Raw genomic sequence first — 23,495 nt, forward strand, 5'->3', positions numbered from 1 at the left:
CATTGAAGTCAAATTGATTTTGATGCATATGTGTAAATGTTGGCTGTCTTTATTTAAATGTGTAGAGAGACTGTAGAACAGAAGCAACCTTTGACGAGTCTATTTAAATAAAAGGTGAGAAGTAATTAGAAAAGCCAGATGAGAAAAGTCACTTTTGGCTTTATACTGCTGTACAAACTGGAGCAATGTGGTATTAAGGGCAAATTACTGCTATGGATAAAGTGATGGTTAAGTGGAAGAAGACAGAGTGGTTATCAGTGGAGTTTCACAGAATTCAGTGCTAGATCCATTGTTGTTTTCAATATTTATCAATGATATTGAAAAAGGTATATCAGACTTAATGTCTAAGTTTGCAGATTATACAAGGTTGGCAGAGTGGTTAACGACAGTCATCAGGCTGAGCTACTGCAACAAGATCTAGGAAAATTGAGTTGATGGGCTGAGAAATGGCAGTTGGAGTTTAACATTGACAAATGCAAGGTACTGCATTTGTCAAACGGGTTGCAGTAACCCTGGAGTAACTTATCAACTGTGTGGTACTACACTCAGGATAATAGAGAATTAAAAAGACCTGGGGATAATTGTGCAGTCAGACGTGAAATTTTCTGAGTAGTACAGACATGCTGATGGGGTTTTGTCAATGATGTACAGAAACTTTGCTAGCAGGGATAAGGAGGTGGTTATCCCTTTGTATAAGGCCATGGTTAGGCCACATCTTAATACTGTATACAGGTCTGGAGGCATCACTTTAGGAAGAATGTAGAACTGCTGGAATGGGTGCAGAGAAGGGCAACCAGATTGGTGAAGGGAACAAAAGATTGCTCTTACCTAGAAAGGTTTCAGTTCTGCAGATTGCATTGTCTTGAGATTAGGCACCTGTGGGGAGATCTGATTGAGGTGTTTAAAGCCTTGAATGGATTGAATAAGCTGAATGTTAATAGTAATCTTCTGCTTGCTGAGGCTATGCACATGAGATGGCATAAATTCAAGTTGAGAAGGGATGGTTGCAGGATAGATGTGCAGAAGTTTGCCTTCAGCCAGCAGGTGGTTGATTGTTGGAACAGGCTTCCATCTGTTGTTGTAGAAGGGGATGGGTTGAATAAATTCAAGGGAGAACTAGATAAAATTCTTGGAGGGTACAGATGGATGTACTGTGTGGTTTGTTTTTTTTTTTTTTTTTTGTGGCTGATCTTGCCTTCTTATATCATCTGCAATTACTACTTCTACTACTAAGGTTATGAAAATACTAGATCAAGAGGAGATTCTGCTCTTTTTCTTGGTGAGAGAAATAACTTTATGGCACATGTGGCCAGAAGTTTTCATTGAAAAATGACATTCATCAATTGGAAGTGCATCATTTTGAAATATTTGAATTTTTTTGTGGACAAGTTTCCAGTGCTTTTTTTGTGTCATTAAGGATAAAGAATTAGATGTAGCAGTAGATGTTTAGCGGCATCAGTTCTGTCAATTTCAGTATAAGAACCTGCCACACAGTATTATGAAACAATTGATCTACAGTGGTCTTTGGCTGGAGAAACCAGTGCACAAGAAAGCTTGAAATATAACAGATTATCACAAGTTATGCGTGGCATTTTAACAATTCCTCATAGTAGTGCTGAGTATGAGAATATTAAGCCACTTAGAAAAACAAACTGAGTTCAGCTGTCTTTCAGATGAAGCTTTGAAAATGCTCCTGACAATGCCAAGTGTAGACAGCAGGGTTTTTGTTATGAACAAATCTTTGACTCAACATTTTTGAAGAGAGGGATAAGAAAAGTCTGCCAAAATATTTTTCTTAAAGCAATTGGAATCATTGGATGTCTAGTAGAATATTCAAACAGAAATCCACAGATAGAAACATTTGGTAAGTGCTAAAGCACACTGTACTGGTGTTTCAATATTTCTGGATTTGTGATGCTGCTACAAACCTAGAAAATTAGCCAGGTTAAGTGAGAAGTGGCAGTTTCAGATTTAACATTGAAAAATGCAAGATACTGCAAATGGGAAGCAGTAATTCCAGAATAACCAATTGGGTGGTATTATACCAAAGGTAGAGGGGAAAGAAAAAGACTTTGGACTTATTGTAAAGTTTAAATTATCTGAGCATTCTAGACAGGAATCTTGTCAAGCAAGGTCCTAAGAAGGTGATTGTCCCATTATATAAGGCAATGGTTTGGCCACATCTTGAATACTGCAAACAGATCATGAAATCCTCAATTTAGAAAGAATGTGAATCTGTTGGAACAGGTGCAGAGAAGAGTAACAAGATTAGTCAGGGACCTGAGAGGGTACTCTTACCATAAAAGACTTCATTTCTGCAAATTGTGGCACCTGTGAGGGAACCTGATTGAAGTGTTTAGGGGTAAATGAGTAAATTAAATGCCGATGGCATCCTAACACTTGCTCAGACTGTGCATATAAGGGGACATAAATTTAAATTGAAAAGGCATGGTTGTAGGATAAATGTATGGAGATTTTCTTTCAGCCAGAGAGTGATTATTGGAACAAATTTCCATCTGGTATTGTAAAGGTGTTTTTTTTTTTTTTTTTTTTGGCTGGCTCTGTATAAGCTTGCTTCATTGCATCATTTGCCACACTAATATTATTTTTTAAAATTATTTTGTAAAGTATTGTGAGAATATTGAATTGTTTGGACTTCTGTCACTGTGTAAAATTATATTTCTTATTGTGTGTCAATTTCATGTTTGAATTTTATAAAACAGTGTTTCTCAACCTGTGTGCTTCAAGTATGCCATGGAAAAGTAAATTAAAAAAATTAATAAATCCATATTTTATAATAAAAATGAATTCAAACAAAAAATTTGTTTATTTACGATGATGTGCCGATCTGGGCACCTTCTGGCGGCCAATTCAATGTCACATTTTGATTCCTAGTACTAGATCTGTTCACCTTTATTTGGTCATTCTTATCACTTGAGAGTCTCTCCCAGGCACCCTGCAGTTGTTGTATAAGTGCAACTTGTAAGCAGTATAGTAAGAAATTTCCATTGTCTTTTAAAAACAAGTGCATTTTTATATCTCTAAAAGGCGCCTCGGTAGTCAGGTTATTTTGTTATTTGGTTTTTAGGAGCATTAGCAACTAAGGCCATATTGCTCCAGGAATATGTGGTGGTCATTCCCTGACCTTTCCACATCCTCCGTATTTGGTGGTGACTGGCTCGAACCCCGGTCTAATCAAGAAGCGTGTGCTACGCACTGCTGCTCCTGCCCACCTGGCTACGGAGGCGCCCCATAGCCAGGTGGGCAGGAGCAGCAGTGCGTAGCACACGCTTCTTGATTAGACCAGGGTTCGAGCCAGTCACTACCAAATACGGAGGACGTGGAAAGATCCCCCTCCTAAAATGACCACCACATATTCCCGGAGCAATATGGCCTTAGTTGCTAATGCTCCTAAAAACCAAATAACAAAAAAATATATATATCTCTAAAATGTCATATTCCGTTAATTCGTGTAGAACAGGTAATGTCGGTGAACTATATTAGTATGTTCTAGAATAAACTTTATTTTTTTTAGAAATTATTAGTGATGGCTAAATTTTTAATGAAAGGAAATCAGAAGAGGTAACTTTATAACAATTATCTTTGAGAAAATGACAAAAACAAAAATGAGCAACCATCAACATCAAAAAAGCAGAAAACATGTTGTCATAAATATGTTGATAATTATTTGGCAATGACATTTTCATATACTGGTACCCAAGATTGTCCTCTACCTTTATGTGTGGTATGTTTCCCTAAAGTGCCAAGTAAATTACAGCATCATTTTTATATGAAACACGAGAATTTATCATCCAAAACTGGAATATTTTAAAAGACCTGCAGGCTTCTACTTAGAAAACAAGGTTCAGAGTTTTATAATTTGTAAAATAATAAGAGAAGTTTACCTCAATATAGTACGTAGAACACTTCTGTATGCTACACTCCAGAAATTAAAACGAAAAAATCGAAAAACTTACATTAGAGTAACAAATAATTTTAAAAAATAATTAAAAATCAATTTAACACAATTAAAAATAAGAAAATTAATTAAAAGAATTTAACGGAAAAAATTGCAAAACGATTTTCCTTCCTGAAGCTGACAACACTTTGACCATATGTCGTGACCACAGGAATGAAAATTACCAAATAGGGGTGCTTATGAAACTTAAATGGGGATTATTTGTCTTCATGCATGCGCATAAAAGTCCACGAATCGGAGATGAGATATGGCCGATGAACATTAACAGAATTTTTGTGTGGTTTAATTTCTACGGTTTCTGGAATTAATAGTTGCGTATAATTACGTTGGACACTAAGTATTTTGGCCTAGTTAAATAAAAAAGTATGTTTTTTGTTAATGGCATGAAAGGCTAATTCTGATGCTGCTGCTGCTCGTTCATCAGAGTCAGAATTAGCCTTTCACGAGGCCAAAATACTTAGTGTCCAGCGTAATTATACGCGACTATTAATTGCAGAAACCGTAGAAATTAAATTACACGAAAATTCTGTTAATGTTCATCAGCCATATTTCATCTCCGATTCGTGGACTTTTACGCGCATGCGCGAAGACAAATAATCCCTATTTAAGTTTCAAACTCACCCCTATTCTGTAATTTTCATTCCTGTGGTCCACGACATATGGTTGAAAAGTGTTGTCAGCTTCAGGAAGGAAAATTGTTTTGCAGTTTTTTTTCGTTATATTCTTTTAATTAATTTTCTTATTTTTAATGGTGTTAAATTGATTTTTAATTATTTTTTTTAAATTATTTGTTACTCTAATGTAAGTTTTTTTGATTTTTTTCATTTTAATTTCTTGAGAGTATAATACAGAAGTATTCTACGTACTATATTGAGGTGAACTTCTCTTATTATTTTACAAATATTGATATCAACGTAGAACATATTGAGCATTACAGCTCTGGTTCATACTATCTAATAGAGTTTTTTATAATATAGCTAAAATATCTGATAAAGCACAAGAAGCCAGCTATTTAGTAGCTGAACTGGTGGTAAAAAAAAAAAAAAAAATCTGACCTGATTGCAGAAAGTCTGATTTTACCAGCATTTCAGGTTATTATTATTATTAGCCATACGGTGCAAGGAAGCTGAAGCTTTTGCAGCACAAACCAAAACAAAATTTTTCTGAATTACCCTGAGTGAGAGAGAGAAGTAGAAGGGAATCACCAAGAAAGAGAAGAATGATGATATCCAGCTCAGGACCCATACTCACCAGATGTGAGCTTCTGAGGTTATCACGAAAAGTATTTTGGGAGAGAAAGCTGGAAAAAAAAAATAATGACAGTACCACTTTAAAACACCACAATTAGCAGGTGTATAAAAGAAATGTCTGATGATATTGAAGAACAAGTTGTTCAACATATTAATAATTTTTGGGTGGCTGTTTGCATTGCAAATATATGAATCCACAGATATTAGTGGGAAAGCCCAATTAATAGCAACAAAAAATACGTATTTTTGAAAATTATGCGAGGAACTCAAATGTGATAATTTTTGTTTAATAATACATACTGAAGTTCAGTGACTATCAAAAGGAAATATACTTATGCATATGTATGAGTACATGAGGAAATTCTCATATTTATTTCACTAGAGCAATCAGAATTTTGTGATTATTTAAGTTATCAAATTTGGTGCAGTAAATTAGCCATTCTAGCAGATTTATTCACATGCAGCTTAACAAATTAAATATCAGCATGCCAGGCTCAGAGGAAAATTTACTCACTTTTACTGCATGTTGTTTGCCTTTAAAGAAAAGTCCAATATATGGAAAAAATATGTAAATGAAAAAATTTAGAAACGTTTCCCTTGACTGCTAAAACGAATTATACTAAAATAATTAATTTAATAAAAAAAACATTAGAGCTGTTAAAGACAAAAGAGCATTACTTCCCATCCCTTGATACCAAAAAATATTTGTGGGTAAGAGACCCATTTGCAAGAAGAAACCCTTTCAATGTTAGAACTCAATCTGAAAGAGGAAGAAGAATTGGCTGAGATCCATAGTAACCAGTCGCTGGAAACACTTTAATAACTCTAGTATTAGCAAATTTTGGATCAGAATTCAAAATGAATTTCCATGAATTTCAGAAAGGGCAATTAGAATTTTATTGTGCAAAACAGAGTTTTCCGCTTTAAATGAGATTGAACAAAAAGAGAGAGAGAGAGAGAGAGAGAGAGAGAGAGAGACTAAAGCCGGTAGAAGAGGAGCTGAGAGTAAGCCTATCCACAATAAATCCTCATATTACTAAACTGTGTGCCTCCCATCAAACCCAACCGTCTCATTGATTAAAATGTTATAATTGTATTTTTGTTTGTTTTTATATAATTACGTTAATTTTTGTACATATCTTCTTTAAATTTCATGTAATTCAGGTTTGTTCAAAAAGAGATATGAAAAGCATTAAAATAGTAAGTGTATTATTAAATATACCCAACAGAAATAACTTCCCATTTGTGAGTATAGTAGTGGTTGCAGTGTGCCACAGCAACAAAAAGGTTGAGAAACATTGTTATAAAGATTATGTAGTAGAGAAGTATGTTTGTAGAATTTTACATTTCATTTTATAGGGATAACTATGGCTTTGTTACCTTTGTGTATCGAGATGATGCTTACAAAGCTCTTGAGCGTAAGTATATATCATTTTTTATAATATTTGTAGATGCTATAGATTATTTGTGCAGGAACAGGCAAAAACAACTACCTAATTTAAAAATGGAATGAATAATTCCAAATTGGAAAAGACGTTTATTGTTATTACAGTTTAATAATATACATCAAAGAATTTATGTTACACTTCTTAGTATTTGAAAACAATGCCCTAAGGGACATAATTTTCACATTGTCGCCACACATTGCTGTGTGTAATATTTCTGGTGATATTCTTTTAGTTTCATCATAAATGTTGTTTCAATTGCTCATGTGTCAGTGGATGGTTTACATATACTTTGGATTTTTAAGAAACCCCATAAAAGTAAATTGAAAACAGATAGGTTTGGTGATTGTGGTGTGTTTGTATGTAGTTTCTAAGGAAGGGCAGCAACACAAACTATAGGTCAATTCCACCACATACACTGCGGTGCCACAGGCTGTAAAAAAGGTGTGTGTGTGTGTGTGTGTGTGTGTGTGTGTGTGTGTGTGTGTGTGTGTGTGTGTGTGTGTGTGTGTGTGTGTGTGTGTGAGAGAGAGAGAGAGAGAGAGAGAAGCACACAAAGAATCCAAAACAAAATGATGTTTTGGATTCTTTGCCACCAGGAAGCAGTAGTCAGCAGGACAGCTGCTTCCTCATGCCAATGCCAGTGCCTTGTCATTGGCATGAGAGCCAAGCCTCTTCTAACTTTAACTGCCGGTGGATAGGTGTAATCCTGCATCCACTGGAGGTAGTGCATTATCAGTGAGTACAGCAATGAGAGAGAGAGAGAGAGAGAGAGAGAGAGGGTTAAAAAACAGACAAACAATATAGTTTAGGGCTAAAGCCTCAGGTTATGTAAATATTTAATTAATGTACAAGTTAGTGCAATTGCATCATTAAGTATATCTCATATTGTGAATACCTTCACAACGAGTTGCCATGATATTGCACTACCTCGAATAAGTAACATTTCACCATAGGAGAAGACTATTGTTCCTTATTCTCAGCAGATACTATCACCCATATGGCACCGTTTTGGAGTTTTTTGGCTCCTGATCAGTGGGTGGGCAGGTACCCTGGTGTTGCAACGACGACAACCCAGTTGCGAAGTATGAATCCACAATAGGATAGATGCCCGGTGTGGATTAATTTAGATTATGATATAGTTTAGGGCTAAAGCCTCAGATTATGTAGAGTTAACTAATGTATAAGTTAGGGCAATTGCATCATTTCAGTACATAGCCAACTACCTAAGTAATTATAAATTGGTATCATTAAGTATATCTCATTGTGAATACCTTCACAACGAGTTGCCATGACATTGCACTAACTTGTACATCAGTTAACTCTTTACATAACCTGAGGCTTTAGCTCTAAACTATATCATTATCTAAATTACTCCACACCATCAGGCATCTCTTATATTGTGGATTTATACTTCGCAACTGGGTTGCCATCATTGCAGCACCAAGGTACCTGCCCACCCACCCACTGATTAGGAGCCAAAAAGCTCCTAAACGGTGCTGTATGGGTGATGGTATCTGCTGAGAATAAGTAACAATAGTCTTCTCCTATGGAGTGTTACTTATTCAAGGTAGTGCAATATCATGGCAACTCGTTGTGAAGGTATTCACAATATGAGATATACTTAATGATGCCAATTTATAACTACTTAATTAGTTGGCTATGTACGGAAATGATGCAATTGCACTAACTTGAAAACAGACAAACAATCCTACATTCCCACCGGCCCAGACTGAGAACACCAGCAAAAAAAAAAAAAAATGGGGAAAGAGAGGGCTCAGGGGAAGCAAATTTATAATATCATCGTTCTGCTATTCCACGGGTCGACGTATGAAGCCTCCATTCCTGTCTGTGTACTTCTCTCCATCATTGATTTCACTCCAGTTTCCTCCTCTCTCTTAACGACATTGGTCTTTATCATGTCTTGCCATTTCATTCTTGGTCTCCCCCTTGGTTTTTTGTCCCTTAATTGTAAATCAAGCATTCTTCTTGGCTAACACCTCTTCATCCTCTTGACATGTCCAAACCATTTCAAACTAGACTTTTCAATCCTATTCTGGAGTTTTTCAACCTGAATTCTCTCCCTAATCACATCATTCCTGATTTTGTTGCATCTTGTCTTTCTGGCTATGCTCCTCACAAATCTCATTTCTGCCCCCCTGAATTCTGCTTTCATCCTTTTTCTTCATAGTCCAAGTTTCAGATGCATAGGTCAGAATTGGTATGTAATAGGCCTGATATATAACCTTCTTACACTTCAGTGGTATGTTCCTGTTCCAGATCAGATCTCGTCTGCCTATAGAAATTCCTGCCCGCTTGTATCCTTCTACTTATTTCTTTGTCTATCACCCCAGTCTTTTGAAGATGTCAACCATTTTTAGCTCTTTGCCTTCCATTGTAATGTATCCATCAAGCTCGCGCTCCTCTTTAGAACCATTACTTCACTCTTCGCTTGACTGAAAAACCAGTCCAAATTCATTGGCCATACAAACCCATATATCAACTTGCTGTTGCACTTGTTCCCTGCCTCTCCCCATATGCAGAGGTCATCTGCGAAGAGCATGACTTTCATCTGGTCCTGTCCAAGTTGTTCCACCACTCTACATTGTACAACATTCGTGACAGCTATGAATAGTAGTGGTGATAGGACGTCGACCCCATCACTGTTCTTACTTTGCTCACTGTATTGGTGCATATATTCTCAATTCTCTCCACAAGATGTTCCTTTACCTCCAAGTTTCTCAAAGCCTCCCACACTCTCTCTCTCTTTACAGCATCAAACGCTTTCTTTATATCCAAAAATGCCATCCATAATTCTTTATTGTGGTCATAACACTTTTCCAGAAATTGCCTGATGTAGAAAATTAGATCCATCGTCGATCTGCCAGGCCTAAAGCCATACTGTTCCTCGGCCATCCTATTTTCAATCGTTCCTCTTATCTTCTGCTCTAACACTCTCTCTTACAGCTTACAGAAATGTGATGTCAGTGTGATGCCTCTATAATTGGAACACTTTTTCCTGTTCCCCTTGAACAATGGGATGATCAAACCTTCTTTCCAGTCCTTCGGCACCTGTCTCTCATCCCAGATCTTACGGAACAGTCTGTATGTCCATGCTATCCCTGTCCTGCCTGTAGCATCTCTCCATTTATCTCATCCATACCAGCAGACTTACCTGTCATGATGTATTTCCATGCCTGAACTACATCATTCCATGTCAAGTCTGTCTGCTCTCTCTCCATATCTTCTCTTCCATCCCCTCTTCTATGGTCAACCTGCCTTTGTCCCCTTTTGCTGGCTGTCCTGCACATTCAACAGATTTTCAAAATACTTCTTCCTTGTTTCTCTTATCTCTTCATCCTTGCTTAGTAGGTTCTCATTCTCATCCATCAAGGATTTGCTCTGTTCACTCTCTCTTCTTCTATTCCTCACTGTACCATACGGCGTCTTTTTATTACTGTTGATATCTTGTCGTGGAGTTTCACTCCATGCTTCCAACCACGGTCTTCTCTCCTCATTAACTATCCTCTTAGCCTCTCTTTTCATGGTTTCGTATCTCTCTTTATTCTAATCATTTCTGTTTTGAAAGTAGGTCCTGAATGCATTATTCTTGATTTTCACAGCCTCTCTCTTCCTATCATTCCACTATGGGGTTTCTTTCCATCTCCTTATATTGCTTGTCCTTCCACAAACCTGCTCTGTCAGTCCTACTATACAGTCTTTGAATGCTTTCCATTCTGATTCCATGCTATTCACCACTGTCTTAGGTATAACCTTCCTGAACTCTTCTCTGAACATCGCCCCTTTTCCCTCTTCTTTCAACTTCCACACCCTTAGTTTTCTCTCTCCTGTTATTTTGATCCTCTTCAATTTAGGGAATCTTAAAATTCCAACAAGTAACCTGTGATCACTACCCAAGGAGACACTATAAATATAGTGTCTCCTTGGGTAGTCAGAGACACCAAGGAGACACAATAATGAAGTGATTAAAGATGATTAACAACGTAGAACCGACTGATATAGCCTGGATCTACAGATGAAGGATCTAACATGTAGCCTGGATCTACAGTTTTTTTCCTCATCCTGAGGGGAAAATAAACAATTATCAATAATAGTAAAATAAAATAACATTAACAAGGATTTAGTTTAAAAATATTTTTCCTAAAGATACAGCAAATAACGAGTGGCAGACTTCATCAAAATACAGATAAACAGAAAATACTAATCACATACAATATTAGTAAAACAGTAAAAAGTTTAAATAAACCAAGAATAAATGACTCAAGAGAACAGTCTATGACAGGGATTGGCAAAGAGAGAGAGAGAGAGAGAGAGAGAGAGAGAGAGAGAATCCGAAGCGCCGCACCTCAGCTCAAGCTGGGAGGGGTGGGTGGGGAAGTTTTTTAAGATATGGAATAGAGTGGGAAGGTGTTTTATTAAAAAATATATATTTTTTGAAATGTTATTTATTAATAAAAAAATGCAACAAACATCCAATTAGGTGCAAATTAATGTGACTTTTGCTGCTGAACTTCTTGAGCGAGTCTCCAGCGTCAGGCGAGTATGCCGTAATTTTCATCTTTAAACATGCCGAGAGACTCATTTTTCAGACGGTTTCTCCATTTATTTTTAATATAGTTCATGTTCGAAAATATTTGCCCGCAGAAATTTGCTGAATCAACTGAGTGAAGTCCAAATGCAAATATTTTCAAATTTATATACGTGTCCAGTAAGCTACTCCACGCACTGAATACAATTTGGTCTTGCTTTTTCAAATCATCTATCTTCGTCCATTTATGTAGAATTGCAAGGGCAGCCTTTTGCCTCTCTAAATCCTCATATATGTCCTTGATTTTTAAGTCCTCTAACTCCATTTCAAATTGTACTTCACGTGGGCTAAAAGTTAAAGAGCTGCAGTTACATGCTCAAAGAGCCGCATGCAGATCGTGAGCCGCAGGTTGCTGACCCCTGGTCTATAAAAGTACAATAAGTTCATGGAGAATATCCACAGTTGGAAGGTGAGTTTAGTAACATTGTCCAGCAGTCAGCTGACACAGACGAAGGTTACTACTTTCTCTAACAGTACAGAGTCCATTGAGATATCCATAGGCCAAAGTTAATTTCAGTTGAATCAGAAAATTTAACAATATACTTTCTGTATATACAGGATTAAATATGACTGCACAAAATTAATATGCAGTATAGAATTTGTTGTGCAAGGTAACCTATTTATAAAGATAATTATTATATTGGTAGTAATGTATACATAAAAAAAAGTACCAAATATGGCTAAGACAAGCTGCTTAACAATAGAACAACAAAAGTTAAGCAAAATTTAGATTTTGTCTCTATAAAAGAATTGTGCAGAGACCAAGATATCCATGATCTCAATATAAACACAATAGACTGTTGATTTTCCAGGATAGATGGTTAAAAAAAAAAAAAAAAAAAATCCCATATAATCGATTTCCCAGTTAATCCAAAAATACAGTTAGTCCCCGACATATGTAAGAGATACTTCCAGGAGTTCTTACATAACTCGGGAACGACTAATAAACTATTTCTACTATATCCCTGATATACCAAAATTACAAAAACCACAATATCCTCAGACGAATGAAGAAAAATATTTATATATTTTTAATTAGTTCAATTAAAAACTTTATTTGGGGATAGTGGTGAAGTGGCACATAAGAAAACATAAAAGGAAGAAAAAACACATGTTATTGTACTGTAAAAACTGATATGTATTTTGTAGCATTGGTTATTATAGTTAACTTCATTGGTGCAGGCTCCTTCACTGCTTCTTGTATTCTGTCTTTCTCCTTTATTATTGTGCTTGCCGTTGACACCGACAAATCTGAATTCTGCACAATACTTGTTAATGTTTGACCAATTTCATATATCCTTATTATTATCATTTTCTGATCCAAATCGATTGCTTTCCTTTTCTTGGTAGATTTACTAGTACCACTGTCACTTATTCTCTTAGTTGGCACCATGATAATGGTCAAAATGAAATTTTCTGTACAGAACTTCATGCAGTTAAGGTGGAAACACATTATTATCACCCATGCAAGCTCACATTTTACTAAAGCACATTTCTGGAGGTCACTGCCATAAAACAATAAAAACAGTTTGCACTTTCTGGTTTATTGGGCTTTTCTGTTAGTGCAACTCATTATAAATGGGTAGTAAACTATCTTATTATTGCATTTGCGATAATACCGATAACTGGAATTCTGTGGGTTTTTACGTTATTATGGTGAAACGTGTGTCCCCCCCCCCTCCACTGAAATCTTCAGTCATATAAAAAAAATGAATTTTAAGAATCATCTCTTCATTCTTGCTTGTTACTCCATATCTCACTTGAGCAATTTGTGTATGTGCCATGATCGTCATTATTGATTGCTTATTTTATTTATTTATTTTTTTATTTTTTTTTTTTTTATATAGGCACATTAATCTCCCAATGATGACTTATAACGCCACTTCTTGTCGCTTATTTACGACTTGCAAAATATGTTTATACCTATTCTAATTGTTACTTGAATTTTATGATTTCTGGTTTATTTTTTTTATTTGGAGTCTTAAAGTGTCCCGGTTAATCCGATCCCGGTAAATTGAGGGTCTGCTGTATAATACATTATTTACAAGAAGTAAGTTTCACCATAAATTGTATAGTACGATACTTAAAAAAAAAAAAAAAGAGAGAGAGAGAGGTTATTGCAAAAGGAAACAAGGTAAATATTGTAACTGATTAATATTAGAATAGGGTGAAGAAATTACAATTTTGCATTTATGAAAAACCAGATCAGAAAAGGTTTGAATGCTTCAAAAAAATTTCATTATTAAGAAATGTGAAATCTTGACTAAGAGGGATGGGGCCAACAATGTCAAAAGGTTGAAACCCGAAATCATAATAAAAAGGACAATAAAATAAACATGGACTGAGTCCTTGAGTAAGCCACAAAGGCATAAATCAGAGGTAAGTAAATTAAAATGAAAAAATTTATGGTTAAAAGAACCACGATAGGTTAAAAAGAAGTTTTGGTGCAAACTAAACCATGTGATCATCTTTTGGTTAACAAAGGATATATCAGGAATATAAGTTATTGTGGTGAAACCTTTGGAAATTTGCCAATGTAATTGCCATCTGTCACAGAGAATTTTCCATCACTGAAGTTTTTCTTCTTTAGGAGGAGCATGAGGGTCAAGGTGGATGCCATCAAAATCTAAAGGTAGTCCTTTTCTTATAAAGAAGCTGATACCTATAAAAAAAAGACTATCAAAGGGTATAAATCCCAAAATAATCTGTAGGGCTATAGTAGTAGTAGTAACAGTACTATAGATAGTCTTAAGAGAACAAGCAAGAAATTCTGTTGTATGGTACCTAATTTATCCTGGACAGTGAGTAACTTGGAACAGCAGAACTTGGAACTTGCTACAATTAAAAGGACTATGGCCTTATCATGAGCATTGGCAGCATCTTTGGATTTCAATGTAATACACAATTTTTAATATTTTCATTAATTTATTGAAACATTAAAACAATACAAATTCTACAAAAAAAAAATTAATTCAAATAATTTATCAAAACAAGAACAAAATTAAAATAACTCTTGCAAAACAGAATTAGAACCCGTTAATTTTCACCATTATCTTTAAATAAAAATTGCAATCTTCTCGGCTTCTCTGCTAATTTTGATATAATTACATTCATAAAATCTTCATTGCCAATGACGAGATTTTGCATCCTTTTCTTTCTCACTCTGTCCAAATGCGCAGTACTTTCTCCCACCGATCACGAAATGTTGGCTCAGCTATACATGTAAATCAGCCAAACTTGACTTAATTAAGATATTGCATGTATTTGAAAATTGGTGAACAAAAAATTTATTCCCACATGCACCACCTTGCAAAATATCCTGCCAGTGCCCATGAGCTTTATATAATATTCTAAGGGTGGCATGTTTTAAGCCCCAATCTAGATGTGTTACTGTAACAATGAGAGATAAATTTTTTAACTTTTTCATTTAAGTGGGGAAGAAATGTTATTAGTTTGTTGTTGATAATTAAATTACTACAATTAGACCCAAATGTTTAATTGTAGTAGCAAATGGAATAGTACTACCATGAATTTTTACTAGAAGGGAGCAGGAGAAAGATAGCTTGTCTTTGAAAATAATCATGTTTGTCTTGTGGTTTTTGAAAATTTCAATTTATTCTGAGTGGACCAGTGAATAGAATTTATTTAGAACATGACTCGCATTAGTTTCAAGCTGATATCTAGAGTCCCCATAGAAGAGCAACACTAGATCATCAGCATAAGTTAGAGAAGAGTATTTATCAAATTGTCAGAGAAGCCATTGGTTCCAGACTAGATTCAAAATCAAGGGTCTGAGAATGGACCCTTGAGGACAGCCACAAAAGATTTGTTTTATATGATTTAAAGTTAGAAACTATAGTGATAAACCAGTCAGAGAAATAGTTTTGAATTAAATGAAATAAATTAAGAGGGCAATTAAGAAGATGAAGACAATTCGAGGGTGCTTTCCCACCAAAAGAAATCAAAAGCGCCCTTGAAGTCGTCAAAAACTGTTAAGACTTACTTGCTACTTGAATTAAATAAACTACAGCATTCTCATTGCCAACGCCATATTGGGAACCAAATTGGTTTTGAGAATAGCAGTTATTTTGTTGAAAGAGTCAATGCGATCAGAAATTAGCCTTTAAAGGGCTTTCTTGAGATTAGCTGGCAGTTCAATAAGTTGATGTGGCTGAGGGTGTCTCACTGGCTTTAAAATGATTTTTAAGAGGGCCAATTTTCAATAAGTTAGGAATACAGAAGAGTTTAGACACTTGTTATAAAGATGGACAAGAATAAACTGCAGAAGTAATTTCCATTAAGTAACTAAACATGTGTATGAGAGGGTGAGTCTGCAGAAATATCTGGAAGACAAAGAACATCGACAAAAGACTTTTTTTGACTGCAGATAACCAAGAGATGGATTAGACAGAGTGTAATTTTTCATATGCAATTTTATAAATGACACTGTGTGGGTCACTGTTACCACTTTCAAAGACGAATTTATGCCAAATGTTTGTTTTTTCGTGGTGGCCAATTTGTTACGAAAACAAGACAATATGAGAAACAATCCCGTTAAAGTGTTCATAGAAAGCTTAGTATGTGCCATAGCACTCTCCTTTTGAAACTAAACATTTTGTAAGTTCATTCTTTGTGGTGAAGATCCTTTCTTACAAATTCTTTTTTTAAAATCTTTGTCAAAAGAGTTGGAAAATATTGGAAGAATTTGTTTTGAATCATGAAAAGAAAAAAAAATTTTTCTTTTCATGATTTTATATAGTTTTTTTTTTTTTTTTGTGACATTGAAATATTTTATATAATTATTTTATGACAGCTGGGAAGGTGACAGTTGTAAGTCATAAGCTGTAAATGAAAACTTCTGTAATATAGCAATATTACAAGTTTCAGATTTGCTTCATTTAGATGTGCTGAAATGCCTATTTCAGCACATTTTTCACACTAAGTTTTTCTTAATGAATCATCTTCATTAAGAAAAACTTCTCTTCAAGTAGTAATAAAAAAACACTGCAAAATCTTGTTCCTGTTAAGTTAATAACTTAGGAATATAGGGCTTTATATATCATACTGATTATGCAGTGACTGATGTATATACTAACTACATCTGTGTATTATTGCGCAAAACATTTAAAATTTGACATGCACATGCCTGAGGTGCACAAATAATTAGCAATAAATGTATATAACTTGAAAATTTGAAATCCATACTATACAATTCTAGGAGTCTATTTTTAATTATAGACACAATATTTTAATAGTGCACATTTTAAAATTTCTAAACTTTGCTCTAAGCATAAAATAAACAAATAATCGAATAAAGTTCTCATTGGGCAGGTGCTAAAACACACACACGCCTGGCTAATGAGCACTTCACTTATGTCAGAATAGCATATTCAAACGTGGTCATAACGTGCACAAATGTTGGACTGCATAATTGTGTATTTAAAGAATATCAGAAAACTTCAATTTAGTGATAATTTCATATAAACAGGCAATTTAAAAAATGCATTTTGTACTTTTTTTTTTTAATGCTATCTTTCTTGTAGATGGAAATGATGATCCCAGCTTACCCAAGCTAGATTTATGCTTTGGAGGACGACGACAGTTTTGCCGAACACGTTATGAAGATTTAGGTAGGTTCGTTTTTATTAAATATTTAGTCATTGTACACTGCTTGCTGCTTAGTTCACTGATGTCATATTGTGTAGGCATGCAGATTGATGCACTAAGAAGCAAACTCACTTTGCTTACAGCAGTGTACATAAAGAGGCTATGCCCGACATGCACAGTGACTTATTATAGCTTTTGCACTGGAATTAAATCTTTAGTCAATTTTTATATTTATTATTCTGTACAGTAATTTAATATATAATAATACAGTGCACTGCACTTTATTTGATGAGAGAACTAAAAAGTTCAGGTGAAAGAACTTCAACCCTTTTATCATGGTGGCACAGTTAATGCTGAAAGATTGGCCACAGATTATCATATCTAGAAAATTCAAATTGCTAAGAAAACAATAGTGGTACATTAACAAATGTGGTGCTTGATGCTATTGCACTAACCAAAATTATGGTATTGTGCTCAAAGGAGAGGGACAAGGTATTCTTGTATTGATTTTGGCCTCCAGGGTTACCCCTATATACCGCTGTAGCATCTGTAGGTTATTTATAGCCGGCAAGTGTGTGTAAGTGTGTGTTATGGTGGTTGTTGTTTGCCGGCCCTGGAGTCTTAGCAGCCGAGAGGCAGGGAGCAAGCTACCTGCATCCCGATGCCCATCCCTAGCCACGTGGAGGCGCTCCAGGAACTATCTAAATTACACTAAGTGGGATTCCAACAAGTGGAATCCCAGTGCTCGAAGGAGAGGGAAAGAATCATCTAGGGCAAAGGTCTCTGGCATGTGACTCCTCAGATAAAATAAGCTGCTGCTTGAATAGGCACTTATCCACATAGCCATGATGTTTTTTAACTTTCCTGAAAAGAATTATTAACTACAGATTATGGTAAGATTAAACTACTAATTTAATTTCATGTTATAGCCTTAACCTATAAAGTATTTTAAAAACATTCTTTCAGAATACTTGAAGAGAGCTGAGCAACACATATCTATGCCTAACACTTTTGCTGTATGCTTTTCTGGTGACTTTTTAACTGTGGATTGAAACCTGTGGGATTGAGTCAATTTGGATTGAAGAGTGCAGAGCTATTTTTCTACTTTCTTCCCACTATGACTGAATTAGTCAGCTGCTAGTGAAGGTTGTTTGACAAAAATTTATATACTTCCCATAAAGTATTTTTTTTCTTGCTGCTGCTGATGATGATATTTTTATAAATTACTTCTGTTGACCACAGTTAGTATTCACTGTAATTATATTGCAGTACTGTAAAATTATTCTGTGTTGTGGGGTGGGGGGGATTTGATCCAATATCTGATCCAGAATGTAACCCAGCTGTGGGTTACATTCTTTTTTTATAAGAATATAGTGGGTTACATTCGCTGAATTCTAAGATATTGTTTGCTGAGGCGATTTGAATACTTGAATCGCCTAATGCAAAGGTTACCTGTTTAAAAAAAAATGCTTTTTTTTTGTGCACTCTTACATGACCACTTGGCTACAGTGACTGTTAGATTATATAGCTGTTCCTATTTATGCACTATACAATAAATTAGTTTCACCGTGAACTGGATTCCATGTCTCATTTGGAAGCATGGGATCGTTATATTTGTTACTTTTGAATTTGAACTATGTGAAGCATTTCTGCCTAATATTTTTAAGTTAAACATTATTTTTAAAAAATAGTAATAAACTAGAGCAGTGGTGTCCAACCTTTTCCCATGGGGACCGTATTCAAAGTTAAATTTGTTTCGCGGGCCGCACAAAGTGATTTGAGAAAAAATTGTCACATTTTCTATATCTTGTTACTCATAAAAGGAAGTTTCAGAAGAATGGAGAAATCACTTAAACTATCTAGAAACCTTCCATCTGATCAACGATCTCAAGTATGGATTCTGTCAGTGTCAATCCACAGGTGATATTCTGGCCTATGTTATCAATTTATGGACAAATTCAATGGAAAAGTTCGGTGAACACAAGCAGTTGCTCTTGACATCTCAAAGGCTTTCGATCGTGTTTGGCATAAAGCTTCCATCTTATGGTTTGCCAACTGTGTTTTTTTTTTTTTTTTTGTAATTGGTTATCCAGTTTTCTCTCTGATCGCTCACTGAGGGTGATGGTAGCTGGCTCTCTGTCTTCTGACTTACTACTAATGCTGGTGTCCCCCAAGGTTAAGTTCTTTCCTGCCATTCTTTTCCTTTTGTATATTAATGACCTTCTTTCATCGATCGGAAATCCTATCCATAGTTTTGCTGATGATAGCACATTGCATTCCACTTTCCAGTTTGAAAAACTTTGCCCTGCTCAATCAACTTCAACTTCTCAAATATCCACAATCAATTCCTTAAATGTCGATCTCCAGTGGGGCAAAGACAAGTTAGTTGATTTCAATCCTTCTAAAACTCAGTCCTGTCTAGGTGGTAGATGACTTTCATCAACCGGTGAAATACCACCACTTTGCTTATTGGAGGCTTGAAGTGGTGAAACCCATGTTTAGTCTCTAGAGCAAAGTTTCCGGCATCCCCCCCCCCCATACTTCTCCTTCAACCCATGCACGGTACTAAGTACTATAGGTTTTGATACCTTTCATGTTTGGAATTTTCATAAAAAAAAATATATATATATATATCTCGCAAAAAGGATTCTTCTGCTCCTATGCTTATCTTTGATGACACTGCGATTGCTAGGCAAGATGATATATCTTTTTTGGGAATTACCCTAAATTCTTATCCCTCTTGGCACAAGCACATTACAAATATTGCTTCCTCTGCATCTAAAAAACTTGGTTTTCTCTTTCACTCTCGACGTTACTTTTCTTCCAAACAGCTGTTCACTCTGTACAAATCGCAAATCCACCCTACCATGGAATATTGTTCCCACAACTGGGGTGGTGCCCCCAAAATCTCTCTCGGGCTTCTAGATTCCATTCAGAAGAGGGTAGTTTTAATTAATGACTCATCTCTAACTCTGTTAAAGATGAGTCATTAATGCTGCATGCCTTTTCTACAGATGGGCACTGTTCTTCTGAATTGGCTTATATAATTCCCACTCTCACTCTCTCTCTCTCTCTCTCTCTCTCTCTCTCTTTCAAAACAGTCCTAACACTTGCCACCACAAACCAACATCCATTTACTGTCCAACTTAAACTCACAGAACCAACTTTTCATCTTCTCGTTTATTCATTCAACTTTCGTTTTTTTGGAACAACCTTCCTTCGTATGTATTTCCTGAAAATTACAGTCTACAGAAGTTCAAGTCTAATGTCAGCAAATATCTTCTTTCGTCTTCTCAACCTCCAACCCATGCACGCTACTATAGGTTCTAATACCTCCCGTGTTTGGGGATTTCATAAGAAAAATGCTCACCCAGTATTCTGTTTCTTTTAAAATATTTATTTGATTTTACAAGTGAAAAAATCTGCTTGGAAACATACATTGATCCGAACAAAGTAGCCATTTTCGTGGCATTTCCTTTTATTAGGAGTAAATATTCAGATGGGAAAGCCTTGCAGAATTCAAATGGTGTATTTTTGCAGTCTATATACTTATTTTTGAATCATATTTTGGCTTGAAGATCAATAATTTCAAGCTGCAATCTGGGATTGTAATTTTCAGCCATAGAAGTAAATGGGTTCTCAAACAAAAGCTTATGTTTTTTCAAGGGATTTTATATCAGAAAATTAACTTTCAAACTTGTCAAAAAGTAATTGTAATAACGAAAGGCAATGAGTCTTTGGAATTATGTTTCTCCCTTAGCTCAGTACAACATTCAAAATGAAATAAACTGTCTTGCTCAATTGGGATTTAAATAATAACTTATTCTGATATGATTTGATATCACCAAACAAATCAGAACAATTTTCCTTTCCCTTGTAGTTTTAAATTAAGAGCATTTAAATGATTAGAAATGTATGTATGGATTGCAAGATCAAACAGTCACTCCATATTTGATAGTTGTTTTTATTGGTTTCCTTTTTTCTGTGTTGAAACTTTCAGTGATGTTTCAACAGCCACATTAAGGCCATATGATCTTGTAAATTTAAAGTTGAAATAATCACATTCGTAACGTGTTGTAGATACAATACTTTTCCATAAAAGAGCTTCTTGATGCACAATGCAGTGAATTCCAATCAGAGTTTCAGCTCCGATATCTATCATTTTCTTGGTTATTCTACCCATAAGCCCAATGTTTTTACCAATCATATTTTTTGCACTGCAAGTTGTGACTCCTACCAGGTTTTTAATATTTAATCCTAACTTTTCGATAGATTTGCAAAAATTTTCAAAAAGATTTTCACCTGTAGCTGTTCCGTGCATACTCTGTAGATCAGCTAAATCTTCAACTGGTACAGAATAATCATTAATTCCACGTATGAAGATGAAGAATTGGGCTGTGTCATTTACATCAGTATTGCCATCCAGTATTTCATTTGTTTTATTTTTTCCAAAAGTTGTTCAAACAAATTCTTTCCAATATCTTCTACTCTTCGCATAATTGTTTCTCGTAAATTCCTCGACTGATACGTTTTCAGTATGTTTTGTTGTTTTCTTAATTCGTTTTGTAACTTTGAACACTTTTCTTTTCACAGCACTCCTTTATGTTGATCATAAGATTTATGATTGGAATCAGTGTTATATTTTTTAAAAACTCGCATTCTCCTGATACACCAAACACACTGCTTTTTCATGGTAATCAATGAAGAAATAGTCTTCAGTCCACCTTGGATCAAAAACAGAACACTCCAAATCAATTTTCCCATTTTGGAACATTTTTAAGAATGATTTTTTTTAAATTCAATACAAATTAATAATTAATTCAATGCAATGAACAAGCTATATGAAAATACATAACTGTATTTGGCGTACATATCACTGCAGTGAACCACATTTACATGTTTGATACAGTCAAGCTGGACGCTTGCATGCCTGTACACGCAGTGGCGATCAATGCTGTTTTAGTTCACTTTCCGCGCAGGCCTTATAGAAATTATTTGCGGGCCGTAGGTTGGACACCACTGAACTAGAATAACAGTGTTATTTGCCATTTAAAACATTTTGTCCGCTGATAACATAACAGTAAAACTAAATTGATTAATTCTAATTGACTAGTTTCCTATTTCCATTTTAAGGTGCAGCCTTCTCAATAAGCATTATTTTCATTTGGTTGAAGAATTGTCTATGGCACTGATCTAGACAAAGTTTTGAAAGGAACTGCATCTCCCAGCTGTGAAGCCTGATGGTAGTTGGCTGATAGTATGAACTTTTTTTTTTCTTCTTCTTTTTTTTTAATTTTTTTTTTTTTTTTTTTTTTTTTTGTGGTATTGTGTTGGACTCGGGATTTGATATGTGTGACATCTTTAATTAACACTGTTATACCAACACATTATGATTTTGTACCACAGGATATTGTGTTTCAACAGGACAATTTCTCTTGGCATAACGCCCATTATCTCCTTCTCTCTCCCCTTACTCACACCACCACTTTGATTTGGGAAGAATAAAATGGCAATGAGAGACCTATTTTGAACACAAATAAAACTACAGTGGAGATAGACACAAAAAAAAAAAAAAAAAAATGGAGAAATGTTTTCAAAATAAACCTCTTTGGGTGACTTGAATAGACAAGTACATGTGTTTGCCTCATATTATGGATAATTTACTTGCTATATGCTGATTATGGACTTGTACTACACCAGGTGAAATCAGATTCCAGCATGTAAGGAGGGTATGTGGTACTTAATTGCTTTTAACAAATTTGCTGCCTTTATGCATAAAACAGCACTAGGCGTGATGTGCTGGAACACATATCAGAGTTCAAAATGCACCAAGCACTGCAAATAGGAATGACCACCTGTAATGCAAATGCTGTTAAACATAAACATGAAATTAACAATTATTCAGTAGTGGCACACTGATTGAATGCTTGATTTTTATTTATAGACTTGGACACAATTTTATTTATTTATTATTATTATTTTTTTATTTTTTTGCTTAAGTTGATATTAGTTTATGTACATGAATAAACTTGTTATAAAAAGATTTTTTTTTTTCCGATTTACAGCTCAGCCTTGGGCAGGAAAAAGAAACACTCTGGATAGAAACAGTAGTTTCTATCCACAGTTAGGATAGGAAGCTAGGCACTTCCATTTTCAAGACCAAATATTTAGTCTCCCCATGGGATTAAGAATTTCAGCTCCCTTATCAGAAATCTAGTTAGCCACGATCAAAAACCAAGTACTTCAACCTTTTCCTTTGGGTATTAAGCTCTACATGCAGACGACACGTTATTAATAGGAAACAGAGCCGCCATTGATAATCTTTTTATTAAATTCAGTATGATACACGAAAGATTAAAATATATCCTTGAAATGGAAACTGACAATAAAATCAACTTCCTTAACCTGACAATATATAAAATGGGCACCAGGCTGGGAACCAAAATTTATAGAAAAGACACACGCACAGGAAAATATTTACATTTTCAATCGCATCACCCACTCAGTACAAAGAAGTTCGTTCTCTACAATCAAATCTACAACACCATTAAGTTTAATTCTTTGCAGGACGATTTATCCACCGAACTACAGAACCTTACAAAGAA

The 23,495-nt window shown here is 35.1% G+C and overlaps 1 protein-coding gene across 1 annotated transcript in view; it reads left to right on the top strand.

The window, feature by feature from the left end:
- Positions 1 to 23,495, top strand: part of LOC150078404 (uncharacterized) — a 160,563-nt gene that overhangs the window by 118,605 nt on the left and 18,463 nt on the right. Inside the window, exons 8-9 of the mRNA XM_090384554.1 lie at positions 6,589 to 6,647; positions 16,827 to 16,913. Of these exons, the coding sequence (XP_090240680.1) occupies positions 6,589 to 6,647; positions 16,827 to 16,913 (146 nt within the window). The remainder of the gene's footprint in view (positions 1 to 6,588; positions 6,648 to 16,826; positions 16,914 to 23,495) is intronic.

Source organism: Mastigoproctus giganteus, chromosome 11 (assembly GCF_048544385.1).
Source record: "Mastigoproctus giganteus isolate SK-2022 chromosome 11, ASM4854438v1, whole genome shotgun sequence".
In the NCBI taxonomy this organism is placed as follows: Eukaryota; Metazoa; Arthropoda; class Arachnida; order Uropygi; family Thelyphonidae; genus Mastigoproctus; species Mastigoproctus giganteus.